Source organism: Engraulis encrasicolus, chromosome 14 (genome assembly GCF_034702125.1).
Source record: "Engraulis encrasicolus isolate BLACKSEA-1 chromosome 14, IST_EnEncr_1.0, whole genome shotgun sequence".
Classification (NCBI taxonomy): Eukaryota; Metazoa; Chordata; class Actinopteri; order Clupeiformes; family Engraulidae; genus Engraulis; species Engraulis encrasicolus.
Window position 1 is genome coordinate 741658 of NC_085870.1, and position 21817 is coordinate 763474.

Consider the following 21817-nt stretch of genomic DNA (forward strand, 5'->3'; position numbering starts at 1 on the left):
GTCCCCCAATGACGCCTCCTGTTGGTTGTCACAGTTATGTGTTGACCGCTCCTGTTGTTGGCATTGCCAAGGGGAGTGCTGTTGGTCAGCTGTTTTATTTCCTCTTCCTCTCTGTGACATGGTGGTGGTGATGGTGGTGATGGTGTGTGTGGTGTTGTGATTGGTGATGTGTAAACAACAGGTTGTGCACTGTAGTACCTATGACAGTTTCACTCGTGCAGCACCGTTTTCTCTGCAATGTGCAATGTGCAAGGTAGTCTTGTGATTTTAAGAAGAGAGAAAAAGGACACGTTAATAAATGAGAGATGTTTTTTCTTGTTTTCATATTAGAAGGGGCACAGAAAATATTTATTGTAATATTTTTTGCCACAAAGTCTCTGTGATGGAAATGAAGGGGGACACACTGTATGCCATCGCCAGCCTTCGGGAAATAATAGTGTCATGTTGTATTAGGCTTTGACCCGCCACAGAATTAACATGGAAAAAGATAATGGCTGCCGCCTTGCAGTGAACATGACATATTTTCCTTCCTTTGCTGGCCATTGGCCCCTCTTTATTGTAGGCTTATCAAAAAACATCATGAGTATCACGATGAAACAGTTGAATTTAATATCCCTGCTATGCGTACAGTAACCTAATTTAGACAAAACTAGCATAGTCTTGATTTTCTTTACTCATTGTAATATGGGGCATGTTCAATGGACACCTTAATGGCCTGGGGTGTGTGGTTACCAAAACTCACCATTTCTAAAGGCATGGCATGCAGTAAATTATTAGAATGGCCACTTCAAACACAATTACTATTCCGACTTCCAACTAGCTTGTCCGAATTTAATAACAACAAACCTTTATCAAAATATTAAGATTAGCATTACCCCACTAACACAACCACTGGTTGGCATATCTACTGCACACATACAGTGTGTACATATTTAGTTTATACTGTATGTATTTATGAAAGACATCAGATATGAAACATCTCGTGATGAGTTACATCATAAACAGATGACACTTCAGTTGATGATGTACTGTATCCTGTACACACACACACACACACACACACACACACACACACACACACACACACACACACACACACACACACACACACACACACACACACACACACACACACACACACACCATGGACACTGGCGTATTTGCTTTGCGGAAGACATTGCAGGTTCACACTGATAAGAAGCTATGAGTGACTGTGGTGCCGTAGTCCAGTGCCTATTATGTGTGAGGTACACTAGTGCCTCTTTACCACTTCTACAATAAAAAGAAGCTTTTCTAAACATGCTGTCTGGTCTGGTGTATGTTTACCTCCCTCTCTCTCTCTCTCTCTCTCTCTCTCTCTCTCTCTCTCTCTCTCTCTCTCTCTCTCTCTCTCTCTCTTTTTCTTGTCATTTTAATCCCCATCTCCTCACCTTCAAAGTAAGTTTTGCCCTGTTAACATAACACATAGAAAATATGTATAATAACACAATGAGTGTTAAGTTTGATTGTCTTAGTGTTATCATTTACTCTGTTTCTCTCCCCCAGCTCCTGGAGCCAGGAGAAGGCAAGACAAGGCAAGGCAAGGTGAACAGTGTGTGAACAAGGCAAGGCAAGGTGAGCAGTGAGCATTGTGTGTAGCAGCTGAGTTTGAATGGTGGTTGCTTGCCGGCACCTAACAAACGCGTGTCCACATGACTCAGGGAAATGTCACCATCTTCATCATTAATGGATGAAGTGGACACAGCAAGGGAGACATAAATGTCAGAGGTTATTCCACGTTGTCAGGAATATTGGAGGCATCTAGTGTCTTGTTATCCTCTGAAATGCATCATCGCACACACAGTCCACTAATTATCTTCTGTCTAAAGTAGCCTATCTGTTTAAATCACGAGTGGGGAACCTATCGGCCCGAGGGATGTTTATTGCAGCTAAACCGTTTTTCACAGCAGACAAAAGTAAAACCTAAAGAAGTCAGAAGATAAAACGGGAGCAACAGACATTCCGGACCTAGTCCATTTTCAATGTCCTCCATAAAACCATTTTAGGAAATGCATCTGTAAAAATAACAAGGATCTAAATGTTGCTTGTGTTTCTTATTGTTTTCCAGTAGAAAATAAAATGCTGCTGTGTACCCTCATGAATCCTCCTTGCATGTCTTACTTCTGTGAGCACCAGAGAGGAATAAAGGAAGAGAGGATGAAAAAGGAAGATATTCTGGCAATCCCTGGCAATTCCTGACTTGTACACCCCATGTGAGTTTTTTAACATATTTTTTTTTGTAACATAATTATTTACTTTGCTCAAACTGCACATCACATGGTTCATGTCCTGCTCTTTTCTGATTTTAATCAACAGCTGTTTCAGTTTTCATTCATTGCTGGTTGGGCTCACACTCTTGGGTTCACCATACCCCTCTAGACAACAGCAACATTATATGCAGTCTCATGTCTCCTTCAATGTATAATTTTCTCATAATGTAATATGGTCTTTAATCATGTCGTTTCATAGTCTGCTCTCTTGTCTGCACCCATGAGACAGTAATTACGGCTGTGTGTATACTATGGGCTTGACAACCTGATCCTATTCATTTGCATAATCATGTGACAGGTGAACGAGCGCGCTCCTTGCTCATTGAGTGTGAGGGAAGTAGACACGAGGGGCTTTCGGTTTCTAGGGAACTAGATAGTCGAGATCATGACATCGTGCCAGCACACCTTTCGCGCTCCATACACAGTGTCCAGTGACTAGAAGATGACATTGAGAAATGTAAATTTGTGACCGTTTCTTTTGTCTCAGCATTACTCTGATTAGGTTGGAGTCTTAAATGTGTCCAGTAAATTTTGTGTTAATGTAGCACTTTGAGAGTAGGACCAACCTCATGAGTAGTTAAATTCAACCCTCAGAACCAACATCATCTGTTGCAGGAATCCTCAATTTGTGAAACCCTCTGCTTAACTGGCTACGTTTACATTACGTTTTTAATTCTGAATTAATAATTTAGAATTAAATAGTTCCGTTGAGTTTACTTTGATCTGTCATTTAATTCTGAATTGGGAATTGTTTACACAACGTTTTCAAGGCAGAATTAAGGTTTATTCAGGATTTAAGTGAGTTAATTCTGAATTAAATGTTTCATGTAAACTTAGCCATTTGATGAATGTTTGACCTGTCTTTGGTTGTGTTTTTAGTTGTTGTATTATTTGCTTTTTGAAAACACTAACCAACACACCACTGAAAAGTAAGCTAGAATGATGACACCAATGGTCCAGAAATCACTCACACACTGTGTGTTTTCAGGCACAATGTGCCGTGACATCTGTTGGGGCCGATAAAGATACAAATGAAAAAGGATTTAATGAACATGAGAACACTCAGAGTTGAGTTCGGAGGCTTTGCAATTCAAACAGACCACTTTGTGGCCCAGCACTTGCCAATTAATTTCTTTATCCGGCCGCTTGATTTAATTAATGTTCAACTGAGTGGCTAGACTCTAGCTAGAGGATATGTGAGTGTGTGTGGCTGTGAACCTTTTCAGACTCATGAATTTATTTTCATTTTTGGGAAAATCCAAAGCTTAGAAAGAGATAGCAGATTCATTACACATGAATGTTTCACCTTAAAAACACTCTGGAGCCTCATAATGATTAGAGTATATTGGCTTATGTGGCTGTGCCAAGAACTTCAGAAATGATCAAGCTTGGATTGTGAACTTTTGCACTTCAAGGCCTCCGAATAGTGTGGAAAATGGCAGTAGTACTGTGGTCAGTAAATCACCCCATTAGACACAGAAAGATATAGAGACAAATGGGTCTCTAGGCACTGATACGTACATAATCTGAATCAGACCTTAATTAATAAAGTTGAGCGTGTGATTAACATGACCAAACTCATGTGACCTACTCCATGACATTCTATAATATCTACTTGCTGCTGCTGCTGCTGCTGCTGCTGTCACCACATGCTGAGTGGATATTCATTAGAGAACTGCTGGATAGGGAACACATACAGTGTTGAACTGCTGGCTACGGGAGCCATATACAGTGTTGAACTGCTGGCTAGGGGACCCATGTAACCCTGCCCCTAGTGACCAAACTCATGTGACCTTCATGACATCCCGTAATATCCACTTGTTGCTGCTGCTGCTGCTGCTGCTGCTGCTGTCACCACATGCTGAGTGGATATTCATTAGAGAACAGTTGGCTGTAGGGGACACATATGGTGTTGACCTGCTGGCGATAGGGGACCACATACGCTTTTGCTTTGATATCAAATAAAAAATACACTGCATAAATGCAAATGCAGCAATACACATTGCTGTGGGCATCTGCATGGAAACTTAGAACTTAGAACAAGGCATATAAATAAGTGCCGTTTGCCAAGAAAAATCTCAGAAGCAACTAATAAAAATGTTGTGATTTCACATACTGTATGAAGTAAGTATGGACAAGGATGTGAAACATTCTGAAAGAGAATGCTCAAATGGGAAACTCCCATTGTAGTTGTGACACAGCACTCCACTCAAGTGTACACGGCACACAATGAAATTGAATTTATGCCTCACCCGTGCAAGGGCACATCCCCCGATGGTGCCCAAAAGGGAGCAGTGTGGCAGGATGGCACCATGCTCAGGGTTGCATTGAGATACAGTACTGTGACTCAGCGTATCGCGATTTCTCGGTTCAATACAATATTGTTACAGCCCTAGTGAAAGCAGTACACACAGTTGTGAAAAGAATGCTGCTGTGTACTCGGATGAACTCCTCCTGGTATGTCGTATTTGATTAGCGTTAAAGAGGACGTTTGAGTGATGCTGTTGCTGCTCAGTGCTGGGCGAGTTAAAGGAGAAGTCCAGTTTTTTGAACATTAAGGCCATTTTCTGAGTGGTCTGCAATGTTTTAGAGTCCCCCTCACCGTTTATTTCATGTTTGCTGCAGTCTCTGTTACTTGGCTGATTTGGATTTGATCTCAACCAGCTTTAGAATGGCCGTCTATGAGCACCTGCAACTCTGTTCTTAAAATCACCTTAAACATTTGTTTTCGAAACTCTACAGCTCACAAAGTGGTTAGGGGTGTTCACTAGCAGTCCCTAACAAGTTTCAAGGCGAAATATGGCTTCTGTCATTTTTTATTTGCCATTTTGTGAAAGAAAGTGAAAGTGAAACTTAATTTACAAATTGCTACATAAAACACACATAAAACACAACAGATGCCATATTTCACTACAAAAATTGTTAAGGAACACCAGTGAATACTGGTGAACACTTGCTGAGTTGCATATTCTTGAAAACAAATATTAAAGGTGATTTTAAGAACAGAGTTGCAGGTGCCCATAGACGGCCATTCTAAAGCTGGTTGAGATCAAATCCAAATCAGCCATATAAAAGAGACTGCAGCAATCATGAAATAAACGGTGAGGGGGACTCTAAAACATTGCAGACCACTCAGAAAATGGCCTTAATGTTCAAAAAACTGGACTTCTCCTTTAAAGCCTAATTCCATCACAAGTATTAATCTTCTCCATTTCCTCGTGTGATTGACGATTGTGATGGGCAGACTACAGTAGGGAGTATATAGGGGAGGAGCGGGCTGACTAGAGACTATATAGGGGAGGAGAGGGCTGACTAGAGACTATATAGGGGAGGAGAGGGCTGACTAAAGACTATATAGGGGAGGAGAGGGCAGTGTGAACTGTTTCTCTAAGACACAAAGCCTCATTAGATCCACTGTCACAACTTCTGAGAATCACATCCGCAGCGCAGCAGATAATTAGAATAATAATCCTCCTTCCTCATTATAGCGCCTCCTGACCAGACACACTGGCACTGCAGTAAGACATGAAAATAATAAAAGAAAAAAAAGAAAAAAGCCGAGACCAGTTATATCACTGATTCTTGAGAAAGTGGCTAAAACGGGTTGTAATCTTGAAAGAAAAAAACGAAGGGAATTACAAAATAATATGGTATATCCTCGTAAACAAAGGTCTTAACTTTTCAGAAATGCACAAGGCCAATCTCCCCATTTTGATTTTTTTTCAGAAATCAGGTTTTTCTCCGATCATACCTTGTTTTTCGTCAACACCGTCAGACACAATTAAAAGCAATAAAAAGTGTATTGATTTGGTTGCATATGTATCTGGAGTTTTTAAGTGATTGTGTGTGTTTTTTGGTTCACACATACGCCTTTAAATGTTGAAAATTCACTTACATTCTATTTTAATACAGCTTCATGTGTTCTAATTTAAAAATATGTGCTGTCAGACAATGCTTACTTAATGCCTAAATAGATCAAACATTTTTTGTAATTTCACAAATATTCGTGTAGGCTTAAATTTGCTATTACTTTGATAATTCAACAACTCCAAAGGAAAATTTTGTAAGCACATTCATTTAAAATGTCCAAAACTCCTTCTTACGGTGGTGACTTAAGAACTGACGGTGGTGACAGTAATCTGAAGGTGGTGAAAGTTACCTAATTATTACCTACATTTAGCAAAATAAATAGCCCTCTCAAGTCAATGACATCTAGCATAAACACTTTATTTTTCTGTGTGCACAGTATGCTTGTGCATGTGTTTTTTCTTCATTTGTTAGATACTGTAGGAAGTAGGCCTAGATTATTGAAAATGTGGCATAAACAGGTTTTAAGTTGTTCAAATCCAAAATATAGAGGTGTATTATCATAGATTAAGGTCTTGGCTGTGCAGTGAATGTATTGGCCAAGCTCCCCATATTTTACATTTTCAGAAAATGGCCTCTTTCTTGGTTTTGTCACCAGCGTCAGACAGAATTAGAAGTAAAAAAAAACATGTTTACTGTATTTAAGTGAATTACTTTTACAATTCAACATAATTGTAGATACTTATTGGAAGCATATTCTTAAAACTTGTCAAAAACATGTAAAACACATGCTTTTTTGTGAACTACATCAGATGTCACCACCGTCAGGTTTTGTGACAAAAAACCCTCCAAATGCATCTAAGTGGAGGCTAGAGTATAAGTTTGGCTCGCAATTATTACTAACATGTCTGGTAATGTTTCATTAACCAGTACAATTTAGTAAAATATGGAACAAGATGATGAGCGGAACAAAATCTGACGGTGGTGACATCTGACGGTGTGAGACAAAAAAAACACTCTTTTACATATTGTGCATTTTTTGCTCACATTAGCCACTTCGTTTTCGCTCTGTTTCTTAGGGGCTTCATGCCGCTTCTGAAAAAGTATATATAATTAACATTAATGTAACATAATACTATTAAAACCCCCGACGGTGTTGACAGTTTATGGTTGGGACAGTACCAGTGTCCAAACAAATTAACAAATTGAGGAGAAATTAGTAAATTTACAGGAGCTTCAGTGATGGTGAAGTATTCAGTAGAGCTGAAGGTTTGAAAAGGGGTCCTAAGTAATGACAATGATGTTGTCCATCCCTGATTTTATTGTCTTTTAAAAAAAATCTGACGGTGGTGACCAATATGCTGGACACACTTTGAGCAATCAGAAAATAATAGTAAATATTGTTTTACACGCACTATGTGCATATCTGCAGAACCACTTCAATATGGACTTTCACATCATGGTGATATTATTCAATAATATCAGTGATTTTTACATTTTAAGTCAATTGAAATGATGATGTCTGTCCTTGGGACAGCTGTTTTTACAGGGTGTGGGCAGCTTTATAGCCATGAAAAGCAATAAAATTACACTTAAATATTTCAAACGACTGTACATTTGTGTAACAGACCCCTGGGTCTTTACCTGGATTCATTTTGTTCATGAAAATGTAGTTTATTTTCAACAGAATTGGCAGTTTATTGCAGAGACATGTTTTAGCCGCTTTCTCAAGAATCAGTGATATCATAAGTGATACAGAACACAACATGCACACAAATACACGCACATAAACGTGCACGCACACACACACACACACACACACAGAAATGTAACACTCGAATACATGCAATAAAGTATAACAGCCTAATTTATTGAGTACAGTAAATTAGTTCTAAATCTCCTACAATGCAAAAACTGATCAATTGGATTCCAGGAGGAGCAAGTCTATTTCCAGATTTTTTGGTACAAATCGACATACTGAGAAGTGAAGCCCCAGAGAGAGAGAGAGAGAGAAAGAGGAGAATGAGGAGAAATCAAAACCTCACCACCATAGATTTCTCACTTTGAGTAGACTTTGTCAGAGCATGAACTCGCGTGTATATTAATGTACCCAGGAAAGTGCTAGCTTCACCACTTTTTGTACTTTTGGTTCTACTTCCTCTGCAGTCTGCAGTATACATGCCTCATTAGGAGGTCTCAGAAGGGGGACTTCCTTCTCCATGGGGCAATTAATAATATCTGGAGCCTATAGATGTTGCTTCTCTTTTTACCGTGATTGTTCAGCTGGAAAAGTATGGCAGTGTGAGGGTTATATATAGGCACACTGCAAAGAAATGCTGCAGGTCTCTTTGCCTTTTTCACTTTGCAGTCTTCTTGCAAACATGGATTTCACATTTTGGAACACCGCCCATTTTTTTTCTTGTTCTAAGGAGTCTTTTTTTTTCTTAGTGTGCTCTGTTTCTTTTCTTCTCCTTCGCTTTCCTTGTAGCTCTCTGTTCTCCCACCGTGGTCTGTCTGTCTATCCATGTCTTTTTTCTCTCACCCTCATCTCTCCAGCTTCCTCTTTCAATGTGATGTATGATTCTGCCTGTCTCTTTCTCCTGCCCCTCGTCTGTATTTGAGGAATCAGAGTGGTTAATTGGGCCCGTGGGGAGAGTGTTGGCCTTTGCCAGGTTTCAAGTGAACAGGTTCAGGTTCAGACTGGTGCCACATATCAAGCGATTGGGTCTTTTGTGGTGTTCAGACTGGTGCGGTGGCACATATCAAGCGAGCGGGTCTGCTGTGGTGCAAGTGGTCCAGAGTTAAAGAGAACGAGGCCTCTGTGGATGAGAGGGGAGAGATGTGTACAGCAGGATGTACTGTAGTGTTAAAGCAAGGAAAGGCTCCTCTAACATGGTGGTAATGAGGAAAGTCTCCTTTGGAAGTGGCATGGGAATGAGCGTTTTCTAAAAGGACCACAGAGAAGTGACCATTTCCATTTCCACTCGTCTGGTCAGGCGTTTAAAACCCCTCTTCCCATCTCAAGCATTTTCTCGGTCTGTCTTCCTCTTTTATTCTTACACTTTTCTTTTCTCATCTTCTCTTCTACATAGTCCTCTATCTCTCTTTCTCTCTCCTTTTGGCTTCCACTTTATGTTGTGTTTTATGTTGCGTCAGCGCTCCCCTTTCTCCTCATCTCTTTGCACTTGGCCAGGGACGGATTATGATTCCAGGGGCCCCAGGGCCAGACAAGAAGACCCCCCCCCCAATTTTAGAGCAATATGAGAATGGAAATATAGAGCCTTGGGCTTCAACAATGACCATGGATCAAAATAGCAATGTTCTATACTCTACACTAAGGGGTTAAATTGCAACTATGACTATTTACACCCGGATGCAATAGCAATGTTCTCTATATACACCCGGGTGCAAATAGCATCTGGCTTCCTCATCAAAACTGGGTTTAAATAGCAACAATGGTTATTCAACCCAGGGTGCAAATAGCAATGTTCACTATATACACTCGAGTGCAAATAGCAGCAATGGCTATTCACACCCGGGTGCAAATAGCAAGAATGGATATTCACAAGCGGGTGCAAATAGCAACAATGGCTCTTCACACCCGATTACAAATAGCAATGTTCATCATACACACCCGGGTTCAAATAGCAACAATGGCTATTCACCACCGGATGCAAATAGCAACAATGGCTATTCACACCCGATTACAAATAGCAATGTTCATCATACACACCCGGGTTCAAATAGCAACAATGGCTATTCACCACCGGATGCAAATAGCAGCAATGGCTATTCACAAACAAGTGCAAATAGCAACAATGGCTATTCATACCTGGGTGCAAATGGCAAAAATTACTTCACACCCGGGTGCAAATAGCGACTATGGCTATTTTACACCCGGATTCGAATATCACAAATGATTATTCATACCCGGGTGCAAATAGCAACAATGGCTATTCACACCTGGGTGCAAAATAGCAATGCTAACACACACCCGGGTGCAAATTGCACAAATGGCTATTCACACCTGGGTCAAATAAAAAGCAACAATGCCTCTTCACACTTGGGTGCATATAGCAAAAATGGCTATTTACAACCGGATACTACAATGGCTAATCATATCCTTCACCATCTTCCCCCCCCACCTCCTTCTCAATTCCTCTCTCCTTCATTCTCTTTCTCTGTTCCTCTTTTGTCCCTCCGGTACTGTGTTTGTGAGCACCGATTCATCATCTTTCATCTCAAAGCAGAACAGGATATCAGAGCCAATATCAATGCTCCCAACCCGCCTCTTTCCCACCCTAAGGGATGTGCATGGGTCAGAATGGCAACAAACATCCATCTTGTGCTGTAGCTGGCACCTCATAGCAATCTGCTGTCTGCATTGGTGACACATTCTTGTGATGAATATCTACACTGAAGATGGATGGTGCATCTCTTCCAGGTGTTGAGACTGCACCAATGACGTATTAACGCTTGTACACGTTTGGCTTTCTTTTGTGGTTGTGTAGTTACTGCCAGTGTTTCGTCTCATGAGATTGTCAGTTTCATTACAGTATGTGGTGTAATGGTAGCCTACATGTATACGTGTATGCATGTATTGTGTGTGTGCTTTGTGCTGCTGTAGTTGATGTGATTCGTCTGTCACCTCATGAGGTTGTCAGTTGTGTTGTGAGGTGGTGCTTTATTTTGTGGCACGTTATTTGTTCTTCCCTTTGTGTTGGCCCCTGTTGATGATGTCGCTGTGCTGTTTTGCCCACTGTGAACACACTGCTCATCCGTTTCCCTCCTTTCCTTATCTCCTCTGGAATAGAACAGTAATGTTGTTGATTTGATTGGGCCGCGGCAGGCGAATTCGCTCCTCATTTGCATAACATTAAACTTTCTTTAATAATTTCGCTTCGCTTCGCTCCTGTTCGCTTGCCATCGCTTGCCTTCGCCTCTCTCTTAGGAATGAATGGCAAAGTTCGCAAATTCGCGTGTATGTGTCCCTACCGTCTCTCTCCTTCTTATGTTCTCCGCTTTCCCTCTGATCTCTCTCCCTCCCTCTCTCTCTGCCTCTGTCTCCCTCTCTGCCACTGATCTCCCTCTCTCTCCCTCTTTCTCTCTCTCTCTCTCTCTTTCTCTCTCTCTGTCCCTCTTTCTCTCTCTCCGCTGTCTCCATCCCCCTTTTCTCTCACCTGCTGTCCTCAGTAACTACTTTCCCAGATCACAGCAGATGATAGATGGCTGTATTTGCCGTGGGATTGTTCTGGTACACTTTCGATCCACTTTAGACCTCACAATTTCTCTCTCTCTCTCTCTCTCTCTCTCTCTCTCTCTCTCTCTCTCTCTCTCTCTCTCTCTCTCTCTCTCTCTCTCTCTCCCATTACCCCAGTCTTCTTAAATTGTTCTGTCCTACTTTTCCCCCTTGCTCTCCGGAAAGCGGATGGCTCAGTTTGGCAATTCCTCCTCGTGTGACCCTGGGAGTTGCAGGGATGGACCCCCACTGATGCTACTGCAACTGGGATCAGTTGTGTGTGTGTTTGTGTGTGTGAGAGATAGATAGATAGATAGATAGATAGATAGATAGATAGATAGATAGATAGATAGATAGATAGATAGATAGATAGATAGATAGATAGATAGATAGATAGATAGTGAAAGTGTGTGTGTGCGCGCGCGTGTGTGTGTGTGAGAGAGAGAGGGAGAAATGTGTGGTGTTTGAGTTCCTGCATCAACTGCTGGAGTTCAGTGCCCCTCCCTCCTGGCTGGCTGGCAGGCAGCAGAGGGCCTCCCCTCCCCATGGCAACATGAACAGCACAAACTCTACTCTGCTGTTAGGTAGGTAGGTGGCACACAGCAGCAATGGCAGATCAGAAGCTTTGTGTGAGAGAGTGTGTGTGTGTGTGTGTGTGTGGGTGTGTGTGTGTGTGTGTGCAATGCATGTGTGTGAGATACACTGGAGAGAGAGGGAGAGAGAGAGAGAGAGAGAGAGAGAGAGAGAGATACACTGAAGAGAGAGATAGAGAGAGAGAGAGAGAGAGAGAGAGAGAGAGAGAGAAAGAGAGAGTGTTTAGTCGGTGGATAAATGTTTGCCTTTAAGTAGTACTTTTTTCGCACAGCTCAGCTGGCAGGTGCGTCAGAGATGTAGGGTGACCAGCTGTCCGGACTTCGGCCGGACAACCCCGCCCCTTAACTTTCTAACCTAGCGTCCTCGCGCGGCACCCATTGCTTTGACTTGCCGAATCCCCGCCTCCGTGGACAAAACAGTGAAGTTGGCATTCTAAACTGCAGGCAGAAATCAGGGAACAGCGCTGCCATCTTACCTCAGACTAACTCAGCTGCCAACAACAGTTTTACTTGTAAAACAAGATTTTTGGGGGGAAGGATTTTCGCATTTCATTACCTCACTCCGATAAAGGAGTCATCAGTAGGCTACCACTAACTTAATGTTGTATCAGAGACGGCAGGTTACGATAGACAAATCCTTCCGTTGTTGTCTGTGTAGGCTATTTCATTTTTTTTTTTTTAAATGTAGGCCTATTTTGGGTAGTCATGCATGCGTAGGCCTAATAGCCAACAATTAATTTGATTTAGCCTACTTTACTCAAAGTTGGTCAGAAGTGTGTTTATCAGCGGAGGCAAACCGCTTCTGTCAACCTTTTTTTTTCATGCAGATGCTGGATAACCAACAACACTAGCTCAAAATACAGAGCGCCCGTGCAGAAAGACGTTTCTTTGCCCTGTTTGTAAAGTTGTGAGAGCCCTCGTATCGTTGTAAAAGCATTTAGCGGACAAACTTAGTTGCACTAGCCTATGCGTTGCCACCAGTGCAGGAAAAATAGGAAACAGACAGTAGACAATAATATAGTTAGGCCTACCTTATTTAACTTTCATACAGTCTGTTAATGAACTTCATATAGGGCTATTGCACGGAGATTTCCCCGACATAAGGCGACAGCAATACAGTTAATTCACTGTGCGAAGTCTGGGGTTACATCTGGAGTAACATGGCGGCCGCAGATATCGGAAACGCGACCGACTGTCAAGGTCTAGTTTGCGTCAATGATAGGCCTATTGCCTCGCATCTCGAGGCCATAAGCAAACGGCTAGGAGGAAAGGAAAGACAAAGAGAGGGACACACGGACGTCGTGAACAGGTCGTAAAAACGGACTGATGGCCACCCTACAGAGATGAGATGGCCCATGGGTCACCCAGCAGACAATTAGAAAAAACGCACACTGACCATTTCGCTGTTTGAAGGTTCAGGACTGAAACGTTTTGTATTCAAGGGAAACAGCGAAATGGTCAATAAATGTTTGCCTTAAAAATACCATATTGCTCTGTGTACACCATTGCACTATGTCAGGTCAGGTAACGTTGTCTTTGTGGAGTTTAGGTGTTCAAATCAACCTTGAAGTGGCATTTGCAATGCAGTGTGTGTTTGCGTGTGTGCGCATGTATGGATGTTCGTCTCTATAACAACCATAAAGACATTACTTTTTACTTACCCGATTGAATCTTCCCATTGTAACCTTTGTTTCTTGCTTTGGCCTTGGGTGGACTAGTGGTTAAAGTGATGGTGTGTGTGTGTGGTCTTGGCTTTTTTCTTTCTCTTGGCTGTATTTGTGCTTGTGGATTAGTGACACACTAGGGACACAGGCAGGCGAAATGAGCTTAGTGAAGAGAGGCGAAATTTAGTGTTCCACTCTGACAGCTCAACTCATCAGGTGGTCGCGGTGAATCAAATTGAATGAAACATTTGTGTTGTTGATTTGATTGGCCGCAGCAGGCGAAATTCGCTCCTAATTTGCATGATATTAAACTTGGTTGAATAATTTCGATTCGCTTCGCTCCTGTTCGCTTGCCCCCTCATAGGAATGAATGGCGAAGTTCACTTTGCTTTGCCAAATTCCCGTGTATGTGTCCCTAGTGTGAGGCAACGGAGCGTCTGATTGGTCAGTTCACTTGAGGGCCCTTCCTGACATACTTCATGTTCACCCTGCATGAGCATCACTTTAGACACAGCCAAGCCAACAGGAAACACACTCCCTCTCATTCTCCCTTTTTTGTGTCATTCTCTCTCTCTCTCTCTCTCTCTCTCTCTCTCTCTCTCTCTCTCGCTCTCTCTCTCTGTCCCTCTCTTTCACCACTCTCCATGACACACATACACACCGATTTGTTACTCTCTCTTTCACTTTTTCTTATGACTGAAAATGCTCTCATTTTTTAGACACATGCAGCCACTCTACAGTATATGCCATATGTTGGTCACTCCTGTATGTTCCTGTGTGTTGGCCAGACTAGAATATTGGAAGACCTTTGTAGTCATGATAGCCAGGCTAGTGTTCTATCTATGTAACCGGGTGAACACACCGGCGGTGACAAGATTAAGTGACAGAGAATCGCTGGACTGTGCAGCAAGAGCATTACAAGCTATAGAATCGACAGTGACCGTTAAAAGCAGAATGCAAGCATTTTGACATTCCTATTGGCTGTTGCAGCTGTCGCCAAACTTTATCATAGCTCATTTGTATAATATTTTCTGAAGTTCAACTTCAAACTGTCGCTCAAATGGCCTCTAGTCGCCCAAATAGCGTTTGTCTCTTCTGTTGCCAGCGATTCAGTACAAAGTCAATTACTTCTGTTGCTGGAATCGCTCAAGAAGCCTTTGGTGTATTTGTGGCAATAGAGTCAAATGTAATGCGACACATGACTCATACTATGAAATCACAACAGAAATCAACCGAGGCACTTTTATGCCTGCACCCATTTTAACAACTAAAGACAAGCTAACCCAGCTACCCACCTGTGAAATATCCGGTGATGATTTAAAGGGTATACACGTGTGACAGGTGATGATGCTTAATGCGCTCCTGTTTCGCATCTCCTTGGATTTTGACGGAGCCATTTATAGTACTGCTCCTTTCAACATTAATCAGAGGAACAAAGTGAACCTTCACACACGCACACACACACACACACACACACACACACACACACACACACACACACACACACACACACACACACACACACACACACACACACACACACACACACACACACAGAGCCAGGCTTTTGTACCTGTACACAAAGCAGCAGCATAGTAGTTAGGCAGCGTGTGTTAATGGATTTTCTGCTATCGTCACATCTACGCCACAGTGTGTGTGCTTGTGCTTGTATTGATGTGTGTGTGTGTGTGTGTGTGTGTGTGTGTGTGTGTGTGTGTGTGTGTGTGTGTGTGTGTGTGTGTGTGTGTGTGTGTGTGTGTGTGTGTGTGTGTGTGTGTGTGTATGTGTGTGTGTGTGTGTGTGTGTGTGTTTGTGTGTGTGTGAGAGAGACTTCAGAATAAGAGTCCAGATTTGCAAGACAGAGAGGACAGAATGGATATGGATTGTGTTTGTGGGAGAGAGAAAATGTGGAAAAGGCTGCATGATGTATCTGAAAGACAGAAGACTGAGGGAGAATATGAGAGAGAAATACAGAGAATCAAAATAACACAGAGACAGAGTACAGTATGTGTTTGTGTTCAACCAAGCGTCTGTGTTTTTTGGTTGAGGACCATGAGAATGAGTTAAGTAAATTGTTAGTGCACTACATTACAGATCCTGAGATATACAGCAGCTACACACACCTCTGTGTTTGTATTAGCACAGGCAGCCACACACCTGTGTTTGTATTAGCCCAGCAGGCCTAGTTCACCTCAGCTCTGGTTCATTCAAGGTCTCTGGGAGTCTGGATGTTGCCAGGGGCTAAAAGCTGTAGAAGTGAAGGGTATGTGGGTGGAGCAGCGACACTGTCTGTCAGCCTGTCTATCTGTTTATCTATCTGTCTCTGGAAAAGTTGAGGAAATGCAGGACAGGTCTGTTGGTGAAGTGTAGATGCCGCCAGGGCTGAACTGGTAATCTGAAAGAAAGAAAGCCCATTGGGAAACTCCAACTCCCATTGTCATTGTGACACAGCACTCAAGTGAACACTGCACACTGCACACAACGAAATTGCATTTTATGCCTCACCCGTGCAAGGGGGCAGCCCTCAGTGGCGCCCCATGGGGAGCAGTGCGGTGGGACGGTACCATGCTCAGGGTACCTCAGTCATGGAGGAGGATGGTTGATTACTCCCCCCACCAACCTGGCGGGTCGGGAGTCGAACCGGCAACCTCTGGGATGCAAGTCTGACGCCCTAACCGCTCACCCATGACTGCCCATAAATCTGGCATACAGGGCATTTTCATGGTGGGCTGACAGTCCTCAGTGGTTGATACTTTCTGTATTTTGTTTGTTTGTTTGTTTCTTTCTTTCTTTGTTTTGTACAAATTATTGTATTGAAAAGCAGGGCTGTATGTGAGGGCAAAATGTTTGAGCTGTTTTTTTGAATCATAAATGACAGCCCAACATCAAATTTCAGAATGAATTTTGCAGCGCAGGGGAAGGCATGCTGAAATATTAAGTGGGAGAATAAACAAGCAAAGCAAGGATTGATGTTTGGCAGACATCTGCCCTGCCTCTCTTTTCAGAAGCCTTGGAACACCAACATTTTTAACAACCTACAGAATGAATTAAAATCAGAAGAAATCACAGCACTCCTTGGCCCTTTTACCCATTAAAGCAGTTACACATTAGAGTGGCAATGACCAAAACGTAATGCATTACTAAAGGCCCTGTGTTACTATGTCGTAGTAGTGTAGTACTATGATAGTTAACTCTTCAATGACTATTACAGCGTGCCACTGGTGGTACAGCGTTTATTATTGGGCTACACCTTTTAGCCTGGAAATAGCACCCAGCCAGTATTTGTTTGTGAGTTGAGTGTTCTATTAACTTCATTAGCCCACAGAATTGAGCATTTTTAACCCCAACATTGAGGAAACCAACTCCAACAGGGACTTTTATCCTCTCCCCTGTTGTTCCCTGTGGAAACCGACAGGATCAGTAACGACAGTGCTCAAATTAATTTCCCTGATGCCACTGAACTGAAACAAATACTGTCCTGTGTTTTCTTTGCCAAACTGTCAAAGGACTTTGAGCTGTATCCTGTATAAATTGTGTGACACAAATACTTTAATATTTCCTCCCTATGACGGTAGGCCTACATCTCTTGGACATCTCTTGTATATCCATATTCACACACTATTCTGAGTTGCCTCCCGGTCTCCCTCCTCTCTCATTCTGTTCTTCACTATCCTGTCAAGAATAAAGGCAAAAGCCCCAAAAAGTACTTAAAAAAACTCTGTCTTGAATTGTTATAGGCACTTTTTTTGGCTTTGGTTTTGCATCAGTTCTCGGATGTTTACAGAGACCCTCTGAGGCTGTCATGGCCGAGTTTGCTGCTCAAATCACAGATATTATTGGACGCTGTGTCAGTGCCAGGGCCAGCGCGAGTTGGGCTCCCTCCTAGCAACCCTGGGGACTGTGTGTGTGTTGGAAGCCACCTTGAACGCAAAACAACAATTAGTTCTACTGGATCAAGAAATATTTTCCTCTGCACTGCAGTTTAAGTGCAATAGGCATTGCACAGTAGGCTATTTCACTTTTCACTTGCCAACCGGCCTGTTCTGATTTTTTCGTGGTTTGGGAAAAGTCCACATCATTTGAGAACAAATGCTACGCACATGATTGGATTAGATTAGATTTGATTGATTTTGTCTTTTACACAGGCATTTGATAGACTATCCCATCTATGTAGTCTTTGCCAGATCAAGCACCATCTAAAAGCTTGGTAAACTAGTCATAGTGCTCTAGTTATATCAGTGTTTGCTGTTTTATTTGAAGGTTGATTTTAAGCTTTAATATTTTTAGAGGGTGTCAAGAAAATGTTCTCTCACTTTGCAAAACAGGCCCTCACTTTAAGTGTGCGCTTGTCTAAATAAAGAATGTGCAAGTGTATCTAAATTGTGGACTCCTTACCGGGTGAACACATCGGCAGCGACAAGAAAACGCGGCACAGAATCGCTGGACTGCAAGAGAAACACGAGCGATAGAATCAACAGAGTATGCCCGTTAAAAGCAGAAAGCAAGCATTCCGGTATTCCAATTGGCTGTGGTGGCTCACTTTCCTAATATTTCCTGAAATTCTACTAAAATTTGGCGCTCAAATCACCTGTAGTCGCCCAAATCACGTTCGTCTCTTCTGTCGCCAGCGACTCAAGACAAAGCTAATTACTTCCGTCACCAGTGTCACTCAAGTCATGTCTGGTCTATTTGTGCCCTTACAAAAGCTGCGACACTCAGTGCTATTCAGTCATACCCACATTATATATCTCATGAGTGAGCACAATTTACTAAAGTGTATCCATGATTTGTAAAGTGTGTACAGTCATTTTAAATGCAAAGAATAATTCATGATTGTTCACTGACGTTAGTAGGTTTTATAAATCGTGGCCATGCTTTAGTAAATTCTGCTCACGAAACGTGGACATGATATGAAACGTTCTGTTTACACGAACTCTGTTTACATGTCAAGGGCACTCAGCAAAGTGAGGTCACGTTTTATTGACACTCTCGATTATTTTTCTCATACTTGACCCTTTAGAGGCTCCATAGCTTTTTATTTATGTGTTTGTATCTGTTTATGTGTCTGTGTGAGAGTGTGCGTACTTGTCATTTGAGCAGTGCTGTGCTGTGTGGTGTGTGTGCTATGATAAGAAAGATGGAATCTTGAGATGGCCATGAATGAATGCGCATTCATTTTTATTTTTAGCATGTGCGTGCATTGCTTCTGTGATGGCGGTGACTGAGGCGCTCCTTCATTGTGTACCTGATCCCAGTGTCACATCCATATGTAATAACTGCATGATCACACACCGCTCTGCACACACACACTCATGACAGCAAGATCACACAGCACTCTGCAATGCTAATCAGCTGCATTCATTATCCCTCCTCCTGGATTCACTCACTCACCTCTCTGCAGGTCCCACAGGCACACACAGGCACAGTCACACACTCACAGTTGTGTCACAGTCATTTTCAATTTAAATCAGTTTCAATAACTTCTTAAAAGACTGTCAATCTCACCAAAGTCATTTAAGTAACGTTTTGGTAGCCTAACAGAAATACATGCTGCCAATGTTACACTGTAATTACACCATAGTGTAGCAGAGAGTTGTAATAGCCTAATTAATTTATTAGGCCTACAGATGTGATTTTAACCTTCTAATGTGTTTATTCCATTGATGTCAATATTGACATATACGCCAGTGTTTTTTATATTTGCAGAATACATCATATAGACTAGAATATGCAAGACTTGCCAAGTGGTGTTTTTTTCGCTGGAGAGAGAGGATTAAAGATGTGAAGTTTACCGTATCCAGTAACATGGCTTAGCCTACATAAGTTATACATGCTGCTCTGTGCCCTTACCTGTCATTAATCATAAGCTGCCAACGCAGTCTCAGCGTGGTAAAGCAATACTAACAAGCGTCTCTGGTTGACTATTTCAAGCATTGCAATGTTCACCCAGCCTGTAGCACTGCTGATTTGTTGAGCTCAGCTGCCATCGCTGTCAATAAGAAACCAAAAGCAGCAAGATCAATGGAGTGAGCTGGGGTTGATGGTCACCTGTCATAAATGGAGAGAATGGTGATAGAGGCAGTGTTGATCATCAGTAATGCACTCTCACATGCAGGCACGCATATACTGTAGGCCTACACACGCATGGAAAATGCCCAGAAAAACACTTATCTCATTGAATAGGGCAGTGGTTTAGATGTAGGGGAGTACAGTACAGTAGCCTACAGGCTGCTGTGGAGGAGGAGTTGTTAGCAGTGGTGGTTAATGTGTGGTGGAGGACCTCACCTGCTGCTCAGACAGGTACGTATGCCATATGGGGAGAGCAGAGGCTGATTTAAGTGACATTTACATGCTGGAGTCTGTCACACACCAGCTGGCAGGGAGGGCGCTGCTGGATGGATGGAGAGTATGTGGGGGCGTTTGCGGTCTGTGGACTGGGGAGGACCAAAGGCCAGGAGCCCCCCCTCACTGCTTGTGTTTGGCACCCCTCCAGTCTCCCCCTTCACCTCCTCTCCTGTGGGCTCCTCAATACTGAGATGTGAAGCCTGGCATCATGGAGAGGAGAGGAGAGAGAGAAGAGAGGAGAGTAGATGGAGAGGAGAGAGACAGTGGACGAGACAAAAAATGACTAAAATGAAAACAGAAAAAAAAAGAGCTGGTAGAGGGTGGTGTGGTCTTCATCTATTGTTGTGGCATTATCAGAGCTGTACTGGCTGACTTTGAAATTAAAGCCAAATAAGTAATGCTCTGGCTACACCAGCCTGAAACTTTTATTTTGACAATCGTTCACTTTTGTACCCACCAGCTGCGGCATTCACGTGGTCTTCAGAATGTTCAGATTAGTTCTTCTGTAATTTGACAGTTAACCCAAAGCTACATGGAAACCAGCTGAATTTGTTGCCTCTCAGTTTAAAAGGAAATCCTTGTAAGTTATTAATATTACTAATATTAATTGTCGTGATACCTGTGCCTGTTTAACCAATTTAACAGAATCCTAGCGTCATACTTTTTTTGTCATCGTCCCATTCAATGTATTTACCGCATAGACCGATGTACCCTGTTAGCATAGCTCTAATGTTGCCGAAGTCAATATCATGACAATGCCGTTTATTCGTTATAACGGTTATTTGAATATATTTATATTAAACCAATGATAGAGTAGCTAGTATTCAAGTCAGTGATATTAACATAAGAAAGATTCATATAAATGTATTTTTCAGTTTCACAATAGTCCATATATCACAAAAAAACCTTCTCTCTCGGTGTGGAGTTTTTTTTCTTATGGATTTTTTAAAGCTGCATGGGTAATAGCAGCTAGCAGATGTGAGGCTAGTTGACAAGGTCTTTGTTCTCATATCTCTCCCCTGCCTCTGATTAGCCTTTTGACTCCAGTGTTAAAGGGACACTGCAGGAAATGGTCAAAAAAGGTACTGGAACTATGCTGCTCATTGAAACTGGGCTGCCTATTACATGAAAGTTTACTAAGTAATAAACAAATATTTTCTAGTATGGTCCAAGTACAGTCATTTTTACAGCTAAAATTGGCTATTTTTGGAAATTCAAAATGGCGGACCATGGAGAAGATCCCCTTTTCATGAATGAAAAGTGCACCTTTTCCAGTCATAATGAATACTTAGAATTTGATGCTGGTGGTAAGTATTCATGAAAAAGGTAACATTAGTGAATGGGCAGCATGAAGTCTGGAAATAAACAAATAAAAATCTCACACTGTGTCCCTTTAAATCAGCATATCAGCGTTTATCAGCGTATATATCAGCAATATGCACATAAATTATGCCACCATACTTATTTTTATTGTAGCAGTGGCGGATAGAAGAAATAAATCCACACTTCTACACTGTCAGCACACCTACACTTTCTGTGAATGAAGCTCTGCTTGGAAAGACTTGAGACTTGAATGGTGTGTATTGATTTGTTTTGTCCCAAGATGAGGCAGTGGCACATCAAAGGAAATCTGCTGAAAGGCCAAAGCTACGCAGGCAGTTGGTTTTGGAAAAGGCGTTTAGAAACACAATGACCCTCTGTGACACTTTGGGGCATGTAGAGTGTAATATGCTGGTAGATGCTGGTGTTTTGCTTCACTCAGCTGGAGTGGTCCTAATGATGAACTCTCCACCAAAGGCATAGACTTCAGGGGCAGGTGTGAAAAAAAAATCTTCCTGAACCAAATGGCCTGCTGTGGCT

At 42.2% G+C, this 21817-nt stretch overlaps 1 protein-coding gene across 1 annotated transcript in view; it reads left to right on the top strand.

Annotated features, from left to right (window-relative positions):
* LOC134462925 (sodium- and chloride-dependent neutral and basic amino acid transporter B(0+)-like) overlaps window positions 1-21817 on the top strand; it is a 30235-nt gene that overhangs the window by 6551 nt on the left and 1867 nt on the right. Inside the window, exon 10 of the mRNA XM_063216198.1 lies at window positions 1546-1604. Within this exon, the coding sequence (XP_063072268.1) occupies window positions 1546-1604 (59 nt within the window). The remainder of the gene's footprint in view (window positions 1-1545; window positions 1605-21817) is intronic.